Source organism: Trichechus manatus, unplaced genomic scaffold, assembly GCF_000243295.1.
Source record: "Trichechus manatus latirostris isolate Lorelei unplaced genomic scaffold, TriManLat1.0 scaffold00100, whole genome shotgun sequence".
NCBI classification, from domain to species: domain Eukaryota; kingdom Metazoa; phylum Chordata; class Mammalia; order Sirenia; family Trichechidae; genus Trichechus; species Trichechus manatus.
Window position 1 is genome coordinate 9,161,621 of NW_004444036.1, and position 21,168 is coordinate 9,182,788.

Sequence of the window (21,168 nt, forward strand, 5' to 3'; positions counted from 1 at the left end):
TTCCTCTCCTTTCTTGTCCCGCTTTCTTCTCCCACCTCTGACAGTGGGTTCTCTTGGCCTTCTGTTAAACATTCTCCTTCAGGTAACTCGTTCATTCTTTAATCACCTCTGCTAGGACAAGGAACCCAATTTTACTAGCTACATAACTCATAAGTTGTAGTAAGGATTAAAGCAGAGTTTCTCAGCCACAGTACTAGTGACATTTGGGGCTGGATAATTCTTTGGTGTGGGGGCTGGCCTGTGCATGATAAGATGCTAAGCAGCACCCCTGGCCTTTACCCACTAGATGCCAGTAGCACCCCTCTAGTTGTGACAACCAAAAATGTCTCCAAACAATGCCAAATGTCATCTGGAGGGCAATCTCACATCCAGTTGAGGACCACTGGATTAAATTATAGAATATATATACATTCATACCCCCTGCTGTCGAGTTTATTCTGCCTAATAGACCCCACAGGACAGAGTAGAACTGCCCCATTGGGTTTCCAAGGAGCAGCTGGTGGATTCAAACTGCCGACCTTGTGGTTAGCAGCTGAGCTCTTAACCACTGTGTCACCAGGGCTCCATAATATACATGAAAGTGCTTAAAATAATAACTGGTACACAGCAAGTACTCAATAAATGTTAATGATTATTCATTCTATTTTTTATTACTCAAATTTAGTTCCTCCTCCTTTGCAATGTATCATATAATAATAATAACAACAGCAGTTACTTCTCAGGGTAGCCACGAGATTGAATGTGATCATGTAAAAGTCAAGCACTTAGCACAGTGCTGGGCACATGGTAAATATTTAATAAACGACAGCCATCATATCGTTATTAGCATCTCCCATCATGCCTAGCACAAGTTGCATATACTATAGATGCTGAGTAAAAATGTGTTGGTGATTGCTGGATGCAAATCATATTGTAGTTTTTCCTCTTTCTTTTCATTCTCGCCGGGAAATTGTCTCCTCTGCTATTACCCATGCACATTTATCAGTATTCTCTATTCTCTTCTGCATTGCGAATTTAAAAATAGAAAAGAAAACTCTTAGAACAGCTTAATCTTATTTTTTTGTACTGCTTATAAAAGGAAAGAATAGCTCCTAATGTGGGGCTGGTCGGGAGATACAAAGCACATAATTTGATGCAGATAAAAGAATTTCTCATGTTTTCAACTAATAAAAATCTTATGTCAGTATGAGCTGTTTCTCAGGGCCACAAACTCATAGACATAAAGTTCTTTCCTTAAAGGCCGATCCCTGACCTTCTGGCTAAGATGTCTATTCAATTGTTCCACGAAAAATGATGATGGTGATAATGATGATGATGACGACAATGGTGGTGGCTAGCATTTTTGAAGCTCTTGCAATGGGGCCAGTGTTCCAAGCACTTTACTTAGATTTTTATCTCATTAGATCTTCAAAATAGCCTCACGAGGAAGGGACTATTATCATCCCATTTTACAGGTGAGGTAAGTGAGCACTGAGTGGTTAAATATCTTGCTCACAGTCCCACAGTTAGGGAGGGATAGAGGCAGCATCTGGACCTAGGTGGTCTACCTCCAGAGCACACACTGGAGAAGTGAAAGGACTCCAGTCCCCAGGCACGTGCGGAAGAGAAGTACTGCATCAAGCAACGACGCCACACGATGGTTCCTAAGGTTGCCTCTTTTAAGAATCTGAAGAGTCTTTGGGCTTTCTGTGGAGTAGGCTGCAGGACCTAGACTCCCTGTTGGACTACTTAGAGAATGTGGATGAATGAGAAGTACCTTGTGTTTTTCCAGAAACTCAGGTGTGAGTGTCCATGGAGCATCTCTGATGACTTCGTCCACATAGCGACAATGTCTGAGAGCTTCATATCTTTCTGCTTCATTCATCACAGTGAAACCTTTGAATTTGTGGGTGAGGTCATCACTGCAAACTGAAACAGGCAAACGTGTGAAATGCTATTCCCAGTCCAGACCCTGCGGACACTCACGAGGGTGCAGACCTGGCATCGTCAGCAAGACAAAAGGAGCACAGCATAATCAAACTCAATTTTTTTTTTTTTTTTTTACAGGAACAAAGGATCTGGAGAGTGAAGCAAGCTGAAATCCACTGGCAATTCAGGATTTCATTTTAGTGCTAATTACAACTGTGGTTTTTATTAAAAATATTCTCCACCCTACCTAATGTGACTTTCATATCTTTATTTCTCTATTCCACCTTTTAGTGAAAATTACTAATCAGAAATAAAAGTAGCAGACAGAGAAGGGAGAGGAGAAGAACCAAGAGGACTGAATTATATAAGGTTTGAATGGTCAGTTCCAATTCTTTTACTAGATCATTGTTCTTATTAACCCAAGTGTGATTCGTGTGTGCTTGCACACACACACACACACACATACACAAACACACATACATACTCATAAACACACATATACAAACACACACACCTAATACATATACCCATGTACTCATACACATATACAAACACACATACATATATACACATGTCCTCATACACACACTTCTGTTCCCTGGATTAAGGTCCAGTCACTACACATCAGACTACACAATCAAGAGGAGAAAGGCATAAAATACAAAGTCTAATCTAGCAGAATTCGTCTTTTCCACATCTCTTATCCTTTCTAGATCTCAGATTCCTAACCATTCAAATGGAGTTAGTAAGTATCCTTCACTGTCAGCCTTAGAAGGAGCCCTTGTGGCTCAGTGGTTAAAGCAATCGACTGCTAACCTAAAGGTCGGCAGTTTGAAACCACCAGCAGCTCCGTGGGAGAAAGACGTGGCAGTTTGCCTCTATAGAGATTTACAGCCTTGGAAACCCCTATGGGGTCACTATGAGTCGGAATCAACTCGATGGCAGTGGGTTTTTGGTATCAGCCTTAGAAGGAGCCCTGGTGGCTCAGTGGTTAAGTGCTCGGCTGCTAACTGAAAGATTGCAGTTGGAACCCACCAGCTGCTCCGGGGGAGAAACACGTGGTGGTCTGCTTCTGTAAAGATTTACAGCCTTGGAAACCCTATGGAGCAGTTCTACTCTGTCCCGTAGGGTTGCTATGAGTCGGAATTGACTCCACAGCAACAGATTTGGTTTTTGATCAGCCTTAGAAAGGATTTATATAAAAATATTTTGAAATAAACTGAAAATAGTATTTATTATCCTATCCAGAATGTATTTTTTGGTTGACAAAGGCAGCTTTTCTAAGGTTTCCCACATGTCCAGAAGAAATACCATTATGGCTACAATCCCTGTTTACCAATACTAGTGAGGATCAGGTGCTCAGAACTACTCTGACTGCTCCTCAATATGAGTTTTTTCTTTAAGATATTATGTATATATGATAAATTCACAGATTTTAAATGTACAAGATGTGTTTTAAAAACAGAAATGTGATCATTTTCTTAAAACCAAATCATGACCCACATCCAGAACTAAATCTGGCCACAGAGGAAATACAGCCAATGGCCACACCCAGCATCCTTTGGGAAACCTCCTGTTGCAGCCCTTCCCAGAGACACCTGTCTTCTATGGTCCTCCTAAGTTGCACTGTTGGCGCGGTAGTTGACAGTTTGGCTGCTAACCAAAAGGTCGGCAGTTTGAATCCACCAGCTGCTTCTTGGAAACCCTATGGGGCAGTTCTGCTCTGTCCTATAGGGTTGCTATGAGTCGGAATTGACTCGATGGCAACGGGGTTGGTTTGCTTTTTTTTTTAAGTCCCACTGAGAAACTGAAGCCAGGACAAGGTACAAGTAATTCTTAGGACAGGCGAAGAAATCTTCTCAAGTTCTATACAGAAGAATCATTTTGTTCCAAGCAATTAGTGGTTATAATGGTGAGGGAAGGAACAAATGTCTTCTAGTATTGCCTCTGAGACAAGGTCCAACAAATGGCTACTGATATGTATCATTTCAAATTTACATAAATTTGAGGCAGATGTTATCTGCATATCCATTTGCCTGATAGATGCCTGGACAAACAGGAATTAAACGAATAGGGACTACTCCAAACTCCAGACTACCTTCTTGACATTGGAAAGTAAATGTGTCCAAACCCCAGAGACTTTTTTAAAAATAATGTTTTATTGTGTTTTCAGTGAAAGTTTACACAGCAGTTTCGGTTCCCATTCAACAATTTCTACACAAATTGTTCAGTGACATTGGTTACATTCTTCACAAGGCATGAACATACTCATTATTTCCATTCTGGCTGTTCCATTTCCATTAATCTAGTTTCCCTGTCCCCTTATCTTCTCATCTTTGTTTTAAAGTAATTGTTGACTCTTTGGTCTCATATAGATGATTTTTTAAAAGAGCACAGTACTCACGGGTGATATTCTTTATTTTGTGAGCCAACTTTCCATTCAAGGGCTAGTTTTGGTTCATGGTTTAAAGAGTATCTCAGGGCAATAGTCTCAGGGACTCCTCCAGTCTCAACCGGTCCAGTAAGTCTGGATTTTTTTTTTTAAGAATTTGAGGTTCTGTTCCACATTTTTCTCCCATTCTGTCAAGATCCATCTATTGTGGCCCTGATCAGAACGGTCGGTAGTGGTAGCCACGCACCATCTAGTTCTTAGGGTCTCAGGGTAAATGAGGCCATGGTTCATGTAGACTATTAGTCCTGTAGATTAGTTTCTTCTTTGAACCTTTGGTTTCCTTCTTTCTCTTTTGCTTTGGATGAGTAGAGACCGATAGTTGTAACCTCACAAATTTTTGATGGTTTCTCCCAAACCTGAACCTCCTGTAGTCTTCCTCATCTCAGTAAATAGCAGTGCAGTCCTTTCAATTACTCAGGCCAAAGCCTTGGAGTCATCACTGACTCCTCTGTCCTCCCACACGCCGCATCCAATCCATCAGCAAACTGCTGGATCTGCCTTCAAAATGTACCCAGAAGCCATGGACTTCTCAGCACCTCCACTGCTTCCATCCTGGCCCATTAACCATCTCTCCCATGGATTACTGCAGTGGCCTGCTATCTGGTCTCCTGATAGGCTCACCCATCCCCCCAATGACCTGTTCTCATTGACCAGAATCATCCTGTTAAAACCTGTCAGATCATGTTATTCCTAGGCTCGGAACCCTTCCCATCTTTCTCAGAGTAAAAACCAAAGTCCTCCAGCAGCCTACAAGGCCCCTATGAAATCCACATTTCCAGCCTATGAGGCCCTACAAGACTCACACTTCTGACACTCCTTGCCTTTCTGACCACATCTCCTATTGTATTAGGGCCTTTGTACTTCCTGGTCCTCGACCCTGGAACAGTTGTACTGCAACTATCCCTAGGTCTCACTCCCTCTCTTCCTCTCCAGGGAACAGTCTTCCCTACCATCCTATTCTAAATTGCAATCCTGCCCCCACCACTGGCAGTACCCATCCTCTCCTCACTTCACCTCTTGCCATTGCACCCATCATCACAGAATTATCTTATTTAATTTTGTTGATCGTTGGTGTTCCCCTACTAAAATGTAAGTTCCCCGAGGGCAGGGACTTTTGTCTGTTTCACTCTCCGATAAACAGTACCTGGCCATGGTGGGCTCTTAGCAAATATTTGTTGAATGAATTAACAATGCCTGACACATATAGATGCTCAATAAATGTTTATTATTATTAAACGAATAATTTCTTTTATAAGGATCAGCACGAAGCTGGTTCTTATGAGATGGAGGTTAAAGATGTCCCATTTGTCCAACTCTTCCAAGCTGCTGTACCACTCCATCACCTCTAACATCAACTACTCCCTCTCACCTCAGCACTCTCCCTCCAGTCTTTGGGTTCCCTAATTTGCTGCAATGTCTCACAGAACTCACGAACCATATAAAGGAAATGGCTCCTGCAGTTGTGGAGGCTGGCAAGTCCCAAATTCATGAGTCAGGTGTAGGCTTCTCCCAACCCACATGGCTGCAGGAGCTGATGAACCCAAACCAGCAGTTCAGACCATAGGCTGCTGGCTCACAGGGCTGCAGAAGCTGACGAATCAGGTCACTTGATAGGCCACTAGCACAAGGGGCTTTGGAGGCCAGCAAATCCCAGAATTGGCAAGTCAGACAGCAGGCCTCTGGGGAAGTCAAATGATCATGAACTGGACACGGGCTCCAGATGCAGAAAGAGAGAGAGCCTCACCAGGACACATACATATATCTTAGATGCAGGCCACACCCCAGGGAAGGGTGTAACTTTAGTGAGGGTGGGGCTTAAGTCATGCCCTCCTTTGACCCAAGACGCACCTTACACCAATCCTTCCTCATCAATATGTAGAGGTCAGGATTCACAACACCTAAAGTGGAGGACAACCACACAATACTGGGAATTCATGGTCCAGCCAAGTCGACACATAACCCCAACCATCATATGTTCCATATACCTTATTTGCATAGTTCCACTCAATCACTGTGTGTAAGTCACAAAGACCATGGCTAGAAGGGCCGTGTTAAGTAACTAATTGCACCACAATTATTTAAAATAATAGATGTGTATTTATCTCTAGGCACATTTCAACAGCATACATGCAAATAAGAGACTGATATGTCTCTAGATACATATGCATAGGCATATCTCCCCTATACATATTTCCTGAGATATTTTCTATTATTGCATTTTGCACTACCAACGCACCATCAACCAGGTGGCTCGTTCAAAAACTCTGATGAGTATCAGAATCACCTAAGGAGCTTGTTAAATATAAAGATGGCTAGGCCCCACTCCCTGAGATTTTTGATTCAGTGGGTCTCTAGTGGGGCCCAGGCAGCTCTCTATTTGACAAGCTTCAAGGGATTATCCTTTGAAAATTCCCACAGCATATTATGAACAAGTTGAGTAAAGTGCCGTGCCTGTCTGAATCACCCATCGCACCCAGCAGTGGGGAGCAGGTAGTAGGGCCATAATGACTATGTATTGATTCACTGACTTCGTTCGCTTTTGACTCCGTAGATAGGAATTATTTATGGGCCAAGCTATACAATTTTAAAATTGATCTAAGCTTTTTAAATGTTCTTTTAGGACTTTATTAAAATACTACCTTAAGAATCATATTGAGCAGAAATGGATTTCAGATCCATCAATTTTCTATTTTAAATAGTACAAAACTAGGATGACCCATATCCTCCCCCCTTTTGAACTTGCACCTGAGCAATGTGGTATAACTTCTAGATGACTGAGATAATGGCCTCCTGACAGAACACAAAGAAAACAAACATCCTGTTTATGCCAATACGGGGTCCTATTTTCATGTCCCAGGAGTGACCTCAAGAAGCAGCTGAACATGCCAACCAGTTATTGTCTAAACATTAATTACGCCCAAAGCAGCACTGTTGTTCTTGAGTCTTGGCAAACGCACTCTGACAACCAGATGCAGAACTCTGAGTAGTGGTGCTCAATGGATGAATTCATTGAGCTATCCGGGAGCTTCTGCTGCTGCTAACCTAGCCTGGCAGATCACTGTGCTCAAAATGAAATATTACCAGTACTTGCAGCAGAGAAACATATAACATAAGGGTTAAACTTCGGAGCCCAACAGACTTGGGTTCTAATCCCAGCTCTACTGCTTCTTACTAGGGAAGTTACTCAAACTCTCGAAGCCTCAGTTGCTTCATATTTAAAACATGGTGAAACTACCGAAAGAGATCTAGAGATATAACGCGATCCCAATCCAAATTCCAAAACATTCTTTAATGAAGTGGAAAAACTAATCTCCAACTTTATATGGAAAGGAAGGAGGCCCCGAATAGCTAAAGCACTATTGAAGAAGAAGAACAAAGTAGGAGGCCTCACACTTCCCAATCTCAAAACTTACTATGGAGCCACCGTAATCAAAATAGCCTGGTACTGGTTCAATGACAGACACAGAGACCAATGGAATAGAATTGAGAATCCAGAAGTAAATCCATCCATCTATGGACAGCTGATCTTCAACAAAGGGTAAAAGTCCATTCAGTGGGGAAGAAACAGTCTTTTTAACAAATGGTGCTGGCAAAACTGGATATCCATATGCAGAAAAATGAATCAAGATCCATACCTCACACCATGCACAAAAACTAACTCAAAATGGATCAAATACCTAAATGTTAAAGCTAAAACTATAAAGTCCCTGGAAGATAACATAGGGTCAAAACTAGGGGACCTAATTTTCAGCATAAATACCAAACAAAACTAAAAATGCATGAATGATAGAAGATAAATTAGATAACTGGGACCTCCTAAAAACCAAATAATTGTTCTCATCAAAAGACTTTATCAAGAGAGTAAAAAAAGAACCTACAGATTGGGAAAAATATCTTCAGCAATGGCATATCTGATAAGGGTCTAATCTCTAAAATACATAGAAAATTTCAACAACTCAACAAAAAAATCAAACAATTCAATCAAAAAAAGGGGAAAGGACACAGACATGTCACCAAAGAGGGCATTCAGGCAGCCAACAAATACATGAAAAGATGCTTGCAATCATTAGCCATTAAAAAACCCAAACCCACTGCCGTTGAGTCGATTCTGATTCATAGTGACCCTATAGTACAGAGTAGAACTGCCCCATAGCGTTTCCAAGGAGCACCTCTTGGATTCGAACTGCCGACCTTTTGGTTAGCATCCAAAACTCTTAACCACTACGCCACCAGGGTTTCCGATTAGCCACTAGAGAGACGCAAATCAAAACTACGATGAGATACCATCTCACCCCTGCAAAAATGGCAATGACCAAAAAAAACAGAAAACAACAAATGCTGGTGAGATTGTGGGGGAATTAGAACTCATACATTGCTGGTGGGATTGTAAAATGGTACAACCACTGTGGAAAACAGTATGGTGCTTCCTCAAAAAGCTAGAAATAGAAATACCTTATGATCCAGCAATCCCACTCCTAGGTATATATCTTAGAGATAAAAGAGCAATGACACAAATAGTCATATACACACCTATGTTCATTGCAGCATTATTTACAATAGCAAAAAGATGGAAGCAACCTAAGTGCCCATCAACAGATGAATGGATAAACAAATTATGGTACATACACACAATGGAATACTACGCATCTATAAAGAATAATGAGCAGTCCATGAAACATAACATGGATGAATCTGCAGGACATTATGCTGAGTGAAATAAGTCAATCACAAAAAGACAAATATTGTATAGTCCCACTATTATAAAAAGTCAAGAATAGATATATACACAGAAAGCAAAGTTCTTTGATGGTTACCAGGGATGAGGGCGGGGGATCACTTTTGGTGATAGGAAAGGCAAGACCAAATACGGGTGAAGTAAGCACAACCTAATCAGGGTCAATAAAGACACTAAGAAGTACACAAGAAAAAGGGAAAATTTCAGTAAATGCTATAACATATACAATTTTGCAACAACAGTAAAAACAACCAAAAATACGCATGTGGTTACATAGGTAGATATGGATGCATATATGTGTATAGAAAGGCATATGTGAGTAAACACACATGCATGTATAGGTATCTGCAGGCATATGCATATACACGTTTGTGTGTGCTGCATATATACCATATTTTACACAAATAAAACAACATGTAAAAAAATAGCATAACAGCACTTATGAAAATACCCCACGGGGGGGAGCAGTTGGCAAACAAACATAGAAGGTGCATGTTATTTGCATAAAAATATGGTATCCGCATATGTAACAAAACACGTGGGGGCACAGTTACGGAGGCTGCCTAGATATAGCCAAACAACTTGTGGGATTGGTTTACTGGGTTAAAAGGCTTGAGACCATAGTTAATTGGCATAACATAGTTCACAAAGTTAATGTTCTACATCCTAATTTGGTGAGTATCACCTGGGGTCTTAAAAGCTTGCCCGTGGCCATCTAAGATACAACTATTGGTCTCTACTCGTAAGGAGCAAAAGAGAATGAAGGTAATCAAAGTCTCAAAGAAGAAGCTAGTCCATGGGACTAATAGCCCACACAAACCACAGCCTCTTCTAACCTGAGACCAAGAAGAACTAGATGGTGTCTGGCTACCACTACTGACCAGTAGAAGGTCCCTGATAGAATGGGAGAAAAATGTAGAACAAAACCCAAATTCCTAAAAAAGGCCAGGCCTACTGGACTAATAGAGACTAGAGGAACCCCTGAGACTATCGCCCTAAGATACCCTTTGAACTTGGAATTGAAGCTATAATAGATTGGCTTATAAAATAAACAATATCACCCGTGAGTAATGTGCTCCCTTAAAGAAGTAACTACATGAGACCAAATGGTCAACATTTACCCGAAAGCAAAGATGAGAAGGCAAGGAGGGGAAAGGAAGCTAGAAAAATGGAAACAGAACAAACAGAATGGAAATAATGAGAATGCTGACACATTGTAAAAATTGCAACCAATGATACGGAATTTGTATAAAAAATTTGTATAAACATTGTTAAAGAGGAACCTAATTTGCTGTGTAAACTATCACCTAAAATACAATAAAATATTATTTTAAAAATGGCTTTTTCATGTAGTTAAGAGTAAGCATTTTTTAGCTAGTCTCAACACTCATATTGAATCCTAAAAATGGCTTTTATCTTGTATTTAAGAGTGAGCATTTTTCCCCTAGCTGTTCACTTTAAAAAGCCAAAGGTGTATAGGTTGGTACTGCTGCTTCTTAAAAATGTAATAGGAATACTTTCTGGAATTAGCAAAATTTTCAAAATGCACTGGAATAAACACGTGGATAAAACGTTTACACGATTTTTTTCAGCTTTCATATGAATTATTTAGAAAGGAAGTAAAAAACCTAATTTGTCAACTCACATCATAAAATATTTATTCCACTTAAAGATAATCCTCATCCCATTTCATCTTCTAAAATGTTTATTATTTTCTACCTCCTCACAACAAAAAGTAAAATTATATGCTGCCAGATCAATTACTTTTTTAACAGTTATGCCCTTTTTTATCATTAAATACATAGGAAAAGTTTAATTGTGATGTCTAATAAAGATAATTGTTACTTTTGATTTTTATATTTGATTTTATTTAACTATTCCCAAAAGCCAAACACTAGAATTTGATACAGACACAGACACACACCCCCCCCACAATATTTAGAGAAAGAATAGCATGTCCTTTATTATACTCCTCTCTTTATAAATATCACAATTTTATGTATAAATTATATTGCATTACTACAAATTAAGCACATTGATTTATTGTTTTGTTTATAACTTATTATGTTAGGTCTATATTATTTTAATCTTGGCTGATTCTGTTTTATACAATGCATTCTGTAATGCATTTCTCAGTGGTTTCAATGAAATTTCTTGAAACACATTAATATAAATAATTGAACTGAAAAGTGAAGTCATACTTTTTCTAGATTTCTTTAGTAGGTTTAACAGTGAGGACTGGCTTTGCCAATTAGGTTAGATGGTGTTTCCTGCAAATTTAGTAAGCTGAAACTGCAGCCTCAAGGATTTGTTTTAAAAAAAATGTTGAAAGCACATGATAAAAGCATTTTATCAAAAATGATTGTACTGACAATGATGTAATGAAATTACCAATATTTCCATTTCCCAACCCTTTCTGAGTGTATCTGTTTGAATAAGTTGTTTTCAAGTAAAAGAGCAAGAGTTATAATTTAGAGTCATCTGGTAAGTCTTGGTAAAGTCTTTTTGTTATACTTCCCCAAAAGGGAGAAAGCAAATGATTCTGATGGCTTGGTAACAAATCCTATTGCAGGTCAGGTCATTTCTAATCCGTTGCTTCCAACAAATTTGAAGGAGGATCTTAACAAATTGTGACTTGATAGATGTTTAAAAAAATTTTTATTTTATTTTATTGTACTTTAAGTGAAAGTTTACAATTCCAGTTAGTCTCTCATACAAAAATTTATACATACACTGTTATGGGACCCTAATTGCTCTCCCTGTACTGTGACAGCACCCTCCTCCTTTCCACCCCTGATTTCCCACGTCCATTCAACCAGCTCCTGACCCTCTCTGCCTTCCCATCTCTCCTCTGGACAGGAGCTGCCCATTTAGTCTCATGTATCTACCTGAGCTAAGAAGCACAATCTTCACGAGTATCATTTTATGTCCCATAGTCCAGTCTAATCTTTGTCTGGCGAGTTGGCCTCCTCAGGAATGGTTTTAGTTCTGGGTTGACAGAGAGTCCGGGGGCCATGCTCTCTGGGGTTCCTCCAGTCTCAGTCAGACCATTAAGTCTGGTCTTTTTACTGGAATTTAAAAAATATTTTTGATGACAATAATAATAATAAATTATTTTTGCAATTTTTGGCAATAAGAACTCAAGGCAGGAAAAAGTTACTTCCTGCCTTTGAATGGAGCAGTATTGCTTCCAGCATTTGAGTTATGGAATGACTATATGGCCCCCTTTGCCATGGCTGCTAAGACATCTAGGATTTCTTGCTGGAGTTTTTCTCCTTCTCTTCTGCATTAATTCTTGACCCTGAACTCCTGTCTATATTAATTGCTTTGAGTATTAAAGCATCTGTGCTTTTATGGAAAGCCTCCTCAAAGACATACAAATCGGTAAAATAACATACCACTGTAGCTACCATGTCTTCTTCACTTGTCCCCACGTATCGTCTTGATTGGTGAGAAGGCTGCACAAGGAAGGGTGTATGGTCTGGCTTTTGCACGCCCTCCCTTCATCCAGGTCTCTGCACAAATGTCACCTCATCAGAGAGGCCTCCTGGCCTTCCTACCTAAAACATCTCTCCTTCACCCATCCAGTCACTCTTTCCTCTTGCCTGATTTTATATTTCCTCATAGCACCATGACTACGTATTTACTAGTTTATTGGGCGTTATCTGCCTCCACTTTGGAGTATAAGCTCTATGAGGGTATAGACAGTCTATTTTGCTCATGGCTGCGTCCCTAGTGCCTGGTATTGTAGAAACGCGGTAAGTATTTGTTAAATGAAGGAATCAGTCCATGAATCAGTGAAACCATTGTGGCATAATTACCTGGAAAGCTGCTGACATTAATTAACTGCCTTCTTCAATTTACGAGAATGTACTGAAAGCTGAACATTTCCATTGATCCTACTTTTGATGTGTTAACCCAGGGCCATGGCTGATGTTCCTGTTAACTGTGACCTGCATCTAGCCACCGCTAAATTTCAATCACCAAAATGACCAAATTTAATAAGCTGAAACTGAAGCCCCAAGGATTTTTGAAAATCCTAAACATTGCAAATGTCTCCCTGTGGCCCCATCAGCCTGGGACCAGACTCCAGGTGGTAGTGCTCACTTGAGAAATGGTTTTCCATTCAAGATAAAGGGAAGTGAGCAAGTGAAGTGTTTCTTGCCTGCCTTGGGTTCCCTCTGTCTGACTTGCCCAGTAACCAATGCCTTTCACCATCTCTTGCTTCTGGAAAGAACACCGTTCAATAACCACGTGGTCACCATCCTCGGCAACAGCTGCAGAAGGGTTCCTCTTAAATATCTGAAAGGTAGTTTTAAACTTGCAGAAGATGACAACATACTTTTTAAATAGATATACAGTTATCAGCACCTTTTTTTCTCACAGTAAGTCCGAGGGTTGATGGTGCCTAGTTCATGTAATGCCACCAAAACTGATCATAGTGGATGGACTTGCTGCTTCCGGAAGCTACAGAGACCCCTCATAATTCTGTAAGGTGAGATGCAGGCCTCCCTGGTCAAGCATTATCACTTTTACCCAAACTGAAATATGCAGGCCTTCTGGAGGAGGAAAATTGTAAGCCACATCTAACTACCCTTCTCTCTCCACAAGCTTATGAAGAAAGTCAGTCCTTTCACTGTGAGCCAAGGTTATCTGGGCATATAAATCTCTGTTTCTTTAATACACTGTGAGTAAATTCAACTAATTAGGATTGGCATAAGCTGCTACTGTTAGCACAACATCGGCCTAAGTGCTGTAGGTCACACTAAGGAAATAGACAATGACCTTCTTTGCCCTTAATCATCCTGAATCCCCTCAGTTCTCCAAGATTTGAAATTAAAATAATATTGCTTTCCTAACCTTCTCAAAAATTTTAGAAACAGAAATTGGATCCTGCCTCAAACCCAAAGAGAAGGGCACTAATAGAAAACATGAAACAGTCACCCTTGGTGGTATTGTGAGTCTCTCCCCTCTCAGAAGATGAGTGCTGTGCAATTCCATGATGTGATTTCCCTTATGGTTTTCTAAACATCATTTTAAATGTCAGACAGCGAACAAGTGAGCCAGTCTGGGCTGAGTTGGAAGCATTAACAACGTGAGATGTTACCATTATGAAGGAGTTTTCCGGAAAAAGAGAATAGACACGTCTTACCTCCTACCAACAAGTAGCTGTTGGGGAACAGTGTTTTTGCTTGCATAAGTGCTCTTGCATGGCCTGAGTGGAAGAGGTCAAATATTCCATCTGCATACACCCTGACAGGTCTGTCAACTGTGGAAGAAAGAAAATATTATCAACAGAATAGCAGAAAAAGGAATCCCAGTTACCTGATTCTTCCATTAGTGCAGGGCCGTGAGAAAGTTTACCTGGATAAGAAACAATCTCTACATACTATCAGTTTCACCCTAGTACATGAAATTAATTTTTAAAAGAGGTTGTTCTGAGGATACTAAAGCAGAGTAAAAAAAATAATAATAATAACACAATTAAGACCGAACCAGAACACACATTTTTAGCCAACAGGAAAGACAGATGCAGAGCACTGTGGAGTTTTCTGAGCCAGTTGATTCAGACTGACTGGGCATGACCAAAGAGTTAACTGAGTAGCTCACTGGAAAAGTCAAATGACTTCATCCTTGAGTCTGGAAGTCTCGAATGAAGACCCCTGAGCCCTGTCCCCAGAGGCAGTGGTGTGCTGGAATCTGCTCATACTCTCACAAGAGTCAGTTGGGTACCTTTCTTCCCAACTTCAAGTCACATAGGGTAGCCTGAAATCAGCCATGGTAGAAATATTTACACCACGGAAATCAGCAAATGCTACACATTGGGGCTTATTTCTCCCTAGAGGGTTGGTTGATAAACATTTACCAGCAAACCACTGCACAAAGGTCACTCCCTAACCTCTTTGGTATCATGAGAGATGGAGGACTCATGTCCAAAGGGAGGAGAGTCAGGGTGCAAAAGTTGCATGTGGGGGTGGTGTTCAGGGTTAGAGGTGAGCAACCAAAACCACAGTCTTTCCTAGAAAGGTCGAGAGTGACAAGGGCACAGCAGATACTTTCACAGTGGCATATGGTGCTCTGGGCAGTGCCATTTCATAAGGAAGAGGGACACACTTCACCAAGAGACCACTCTAGAAACTGTAGAATGACAGTACTGTTGAGCTAAGCCAAAGACCCATGCCCTTCAAGGCACAGGGAGAGATCAGTGGGGGTGGGAGTTTCCATCAATCTGGTGGATGAAGCAAGTCACAGAATTATTCTTTTTAACTTAGAGTAGGAGAAGAGGGTTGTACCCCCATCCTGAGAGTCTGGAAGATGCCTGTTACATTCGTTGAAAAATTCTATATATTTTACCGATTTTTACAACTTTCTGACTTCTCAAAAAAGTGAAAACTCAAGAAGAGGATCCAAAAAGGGATGGTAGGAGAAAGAAGTAGTTTCTCATATCAAAGTGCTCTTGTCTTAAGCACCCCTGCCACCTCTTCTTCACGGTCACAAACAACATAGAGACTTCTTGTTTTTGCATTAAGAAGGAAGGAAGGAGACATATATGGCCACAGCAGTGTTCTTAAAAAAAGAATATGAAAGCTACCACTTACACATGGCAGACTGAACACACAGATTTAGCTCTGCTTCCTCTCAAAAGACCACAGAAATTACAGGAAAAGAGTTTTGAAAAGGGTATAATCCTCCAAAGGCAGAGAAAACAAAAAAGGCAATGACAGTGATTGAGAGATGGCAACAACATTTTGGAAAGTTGATTGTCACATGGTACCTACAGGGAACAAGAATCGGGGTGAGGACAGGTAGGGAGAGGGATTGCTGGTTTTCTTTATAAGCCTGAGAGTCCTATTGGATTTTTAAATTACATGCATGTCTGTCATGGATTGAGTTGTGTCCCCCAAAAGTATCTATCAGCTTGGCTGGGTCGATTCTCAGTGTTGTATGATTGTGTAACTTGATGTGATTTCCTTACGTGTTGTAAACTCTATCACTATGATGAGGTTATATGTGATCTCCTTATGTGTTGTAAATTCTGTCACTGTGATGAGGTTATACTGATTAGGTTTATAAGATTAGATAGTGTCTTAATGCAATCTCTTTTGAGATACAAAAGAGAGAAGCGAGCAGAGACACAGGGGAACCTCACACCACCAAGAAAGCAGTGCCGGGAGCAAAGCACGTCCTTTGGACCAGAGGTTCCTGCGCTGAGATACTCCCAGACCAAGGGAAGACTGTTGCATCACAAGGACCTTCCTCCAGAGCCGACAGAGAGAGAGAGAGCCTTCTCCTGGAGCTGACGCCCTGAATTTGGACTTATAGCCTACAGGACAGTGAGAGAATAAACTTCTCTTTGTTAAAGCCATCCACTTGTGGTATTTCTGTTGGAGCAGCGCTAGATGAATAAGACAATGTCTTATATTGATTTTATAAAAATAAAATTTTAAAACAGAAATATATCAATATAAACTTCTGTTGAATGATATTTCAGGCTTAGATTTTAAATTGTGATTATTTCTTGATGCAGTACAACCTCATCAATTTGGAACATAAAGAAAAAGGAATGTTACATTAATAGATTCAGATGGTACACTGTTTCTAATAAATTAAATTTCTCTAATAAAAAAACCAAAGAGACTATGTCAGGTAGGGAATTGCAATTATTTCCAATTACACACCATTTTGAACAAACAGAATTGCCTTTGCAAGATTCTAATGTATTCTAAATAAGGCACAGTAAATAGAAAATGCTTTGAAATAACAAACAGTCTTTATGAGGGATCCTTGGTTTCAATGCTCTTATTCAATTTGAATTCAATTGAGGAAAATTTGTTTTAAGATATAAACCCCAGGGGAAAGCAGATGGCAGTTTTGCAGAACTTCTTGTTATTGATTCAGAGGTGATCAAGATAAATGAATTCAAGAAACAAGGAGGAAAGAAAAGTAAGGAAAGATGTCATAATTAATGAAAAAAAGACCATTTAGTATAAATCTTTGAAAAGTATTTGTGGAGTTGATTTTGCAATAAGCTCACTTTTAAAAATTGTAATATGTCAGCAATTTCCAGACTCTGGGAAACTCTACAGGACAAAAAAAAAAAAAAAAAAAAAAAAAGAACCAGGTCTCTTCAACAAATAGTCTTCCAGCAAATAAAAGAGGAAGAGAGATGGAAGAGGGACCTATAGATTTTAAAAGACTTAAAAGACGCATAACCAATTATAATGTATAGACATTATTTGGATTTCGGGTCAAACAAACAAACTATAAAAATATGATGACATAAGACAGTTGGAAATTGGCACACTGGATATTAGATTATATTAAAGAATCAATGTTAATTTTTTGGGTGGGATAATGGTAAAGCGGTTGTGTTTAAAAAATAAAGTCCTTATTTTTTAGATATATGTATAGAAATGTTTATGGATGAAATGTTAGAAAATCTAGGAATTTATTTCAAATACTTCATGAGGGGAGAGCAGATGGGGGTGTATATGAGGCAAGACTGGCTATGGATTGGTGGGTGTGGGGATGGGTGACACATAAATGTTCATTACATTGTTCTACATTTGTGTATATTTGAAATTGTCCATAATAAAACTTTTTTTTTTAAATGGAGTGTGGCTTTTTTAGTTTGTATGTTTGTTTTGATCTTTTGATCTTTTGTTTGAGATGTTTCTGGACATTCTCTTAGGCATCTGAAGACTCTCTTAGAGCATCTGTGTTGGGAACTACTGGCCTGTGAAGCTGGAGGTTTGGTAATGATCACCAGCCAGAGCACAACTATTCTATGGCTGTAGTAGATAGACTCTAAGGTGGTCCCGAGGTGCTTCCGGCCTCCAGGCATTCACACCTTTGTGTAATTCCTTCCCCTTAAAAGTGAGTGGAACCTGTGACTTGCTTCTAACCAATAGACTCCATCTTGCTAGCAGACTCACTCTCTTTCTCCCTTAATGGCTTTGAAGAAGCAAGCTGCCATGTGCTAAGAGGGCTTATGGAGGGGGCCATGGGATCAGGAACTGTAGGTGGCCTCTAACAGCTAAAGGTGGCCTCTGGTTGACAGCCAGCAAGAAACTGGGGCCCTCAGTCTTACCATTGCAAGGAAATAAATTCTGCCAACAACCTGAGTGAGTTTGGAAGCAGATCCATCATCAGTCAAGCCTCCAGACAGAATTGAGACCTGTGTAGTATCTTGATTGCAACTTTGTGAGACCCTAAACAGAAGACTCAGCTAAGCCAGGCTTGGATTCCTGACTCATGGAAATTATGAGATAATAAATGTGTGTTGTTTTAAGCCCCTAAGTCTATAGCCATTTCTTATGCAGCATAGAAAACTAATACAATCTTTCCGCCCACAAATTATTACACATTTTAAAAAAGATTTCAAGTAAATTCCTGTTTATCTTGAATGGGCAGAGGAAAGCATATCAGATAAATGTGATGTTCTGGAAAAATACATGTCCGTATACCACACATTGATTACCAGGTTTCAAATACTGTATTTTATGCAAATAACACACACCTTCTACGTTTGTTTGCCAACCGTGTGCCCCCCCGTGAGGTATTTTCATAAGTGTCACTATGCCAATTTTTTTTACATGTTACTGTAAAAAAAATTAGCATAGCGTGCTTATGAAAATATCTCATGGGAGGGAGGGCGCGGTTCAGAAACATGTAGAAGGTGCACGTTATTTGCATAAAATATGGTAATTTAAATATAATAAATTAGACATAATACCAAAATGATGCTGAAGATTTGCTTGAGGATCATGGATATGAATAATGACCATATGAATAATGATCAGTGTTATGGGGAAAATTTGATTATTTTAGCTTCCTGGAATTTACATTCCAAATTTTTATAAGTTATTCAGCACTTATAAGAAAATGGAACTGTGAAGAGGGCTATGCTTACCTCACATCTCACATACACAAATATAATATATGCTTACCTCACATCTCATATACATACAATATATACAAATTAACTCGAATGGATCATAGACCTAAATATAAGAGTTAAAACTATAAAACTCCTCGGCGAAAATTTTTGACATTGGATTTGGCAAAAATTAAGCGTTAAAAGGGCCTTATTATTACACCATTCTAGCTATAAGTCTTCAAAAGCAAAGAGCCCACAAACAGCACCATAGGATCACTCTAGTGCCAAGGCATGTCAATAGAATATACTTTGTTAAGCTTCAGTTATAACTGTAATCTTGAAGCAATTATGAACACCAAATTCTGGTCTGTTATGTCTTTTTGATGGAATTCTCATGACAGTGCCACAAAAAAGTAGTTGCTCACTACTCTTGAAAATTACCAACTCTTCAAAAAAGGAACGACGTTTCTCTTGTTTCTTAAATAGTAGTTAAACAGCAAGATTTTTTAAAAATTCTCTGAGATTTTCCAGTAACAATACACTCCTCCAACAATTACGATGGTTGGATAATTTCCCTGACACTCCCTCCAACCATTGCCAACTGCTACTCTTAAGCAGTGGTTCTCAGAATATGGTCCCCAGATCAGCAGCATCACTGGAGAATTTGTCAGAAATGCACATTCTCAAGCCACCCACCCCCCACTCCCCGACCCCAGCCCCAGACCTACTGAATCAGGAACTCTGGGGCGGGGCCTAGCAGTCTGTGTTTTAACAAGCCTCCTCGTGGTTTGAAGCATGCTAAAGTTTGAGAACCACTGCTCTAATAAAACAATGGTTATCAGAATGTGGTCTAAGACCAATATGTATCTTCCAGGTAATCAAAGAACTTCTTATCACATCTTAACACTGATATTAGAAGTTTTAAATAAAGAAATTTCTCACAGACGTTCCCCTGGCCAGGTGCCCATGAACATAACCAATTCTCTTGGATGACTTCCCAGTGGCACCACCAGAGATAAGAGGGGAGCAGTCCTCTTCTAAAGACCAGGAATTCACCTTTGCTCCGTCTCACTCCTCCTGCCATGACCTGTGTTCCCAGAGCCCACTACACAGCTATTTCAAAATGCACCACCATTTTATTCTAGCTTGAGTCTCTGATTTAAATTGCTTGGTGGTTACACAGCATACAGGTGCCCAATCTTAGTCAATTAGCTTGATATTGGTTCATAGCATTAGACCAGATTCTCTATTTCCAGACGACAAGCTCCTTCTCTTGTCCCAAACTTTCATTCATTCATTCACTGATTCAAAAATTTTCTCTAACGGGCAACATAGCGCTATAGTCAGAAGCACCACGCCGTCTCTCCACAGCAAAGGTCAGAAAAACTAAGTCAAACAGAATCACACATCAATCTTGAAACCCTAAGCATCAAATGAAGAGATAAAGAACTCAGCCAAGCACCGAATGGAATAAGAAAATGACCGAGAACAGAGAGCGAGGGGAGATACACGCAGAGGTCCCCTATAAGCTACCGCAGCACAGATCTGCCATCTTAGACTCTTATCGGAGATGAGCGAACAGGAGGTACTAGAAAGCAGCTTCACGGAGCTTCCGGCAGGAGACAGAACAACTGGTAACCTGTGATATAGTCTTTCCCACCACCCATGCTTCTTCACCCCCACTTAGCCTCCTCTGCTTCTTGCAGCCACAGTCTATTGACTGGGAAGCACGAGCTTTCCCCCAGTATTGCTTGGATTCCACCCGCCCACACTGGCTAGCCCCCTGAGTGCCATTTGTTGGCTGCTGGTGTTGCTTTTTTCCGCTTCTTTAGATTTCTTCCTTACCTCTCACCACCTCCCCCTCCTTTCTCTCAAATACCCGGCTCTGTGCGCCATCTTTGCTTCTTCCTGAAAGGCCGTGAAACACTGCTTGACTGTGAAACTGCTTCCCGGCCTGTGCCGCCATACTGGTGTGACCCCCCCCCCCCGGGGCTTATTTCCTTGTTGGTTGGTTTGCTCTGATTTGTTCTGTTTTGATTTGTTTTTTTCTTTTTCTTTTTCTTTTTCTTTTCTCGGCTTGGGAGCCCCTTCTAGCCAGGCAGTACCGCGTGGCTTGGAAACTACTCTCTTATTCTGTGCAGACACACAGGGACATCCCTGGGAGCATTTCTTTTTTCTTGTTTTTTTTTTTTT

At 40.2% G+C, this 21,168-nt stretch overlaps 1 protein-coding gene across 1 annotated transcript in view; it reads right to left on the reverse strand.

Moving 5' to 3' along the window:
- Window positions 1–21,168, reverse strand: part of PCYT1B (phosphate cytidylyltransferase 1B, choline) — a 117,097-nt gene that overhangs the window by 35,851 nt on the left and 60,078 nt on the right. Inside the window, exons 3-4 of the mRNA XM_004382861.2 lie at window positions 14,248–14,364; window positions 1,757–1,908 (exon numbers count right to left, since the gene is read on the reverse strand). Of these exons, the coding sequence (XP_004382918.1) occupies window positions 1,757–1,908; window positions 14,248–14,364 (269 nt within the window). The remainder of the gene's footprint in view (window positions 1–1,756; window positions 1,909–14,247; window positions 14,365–21,168) is intronic.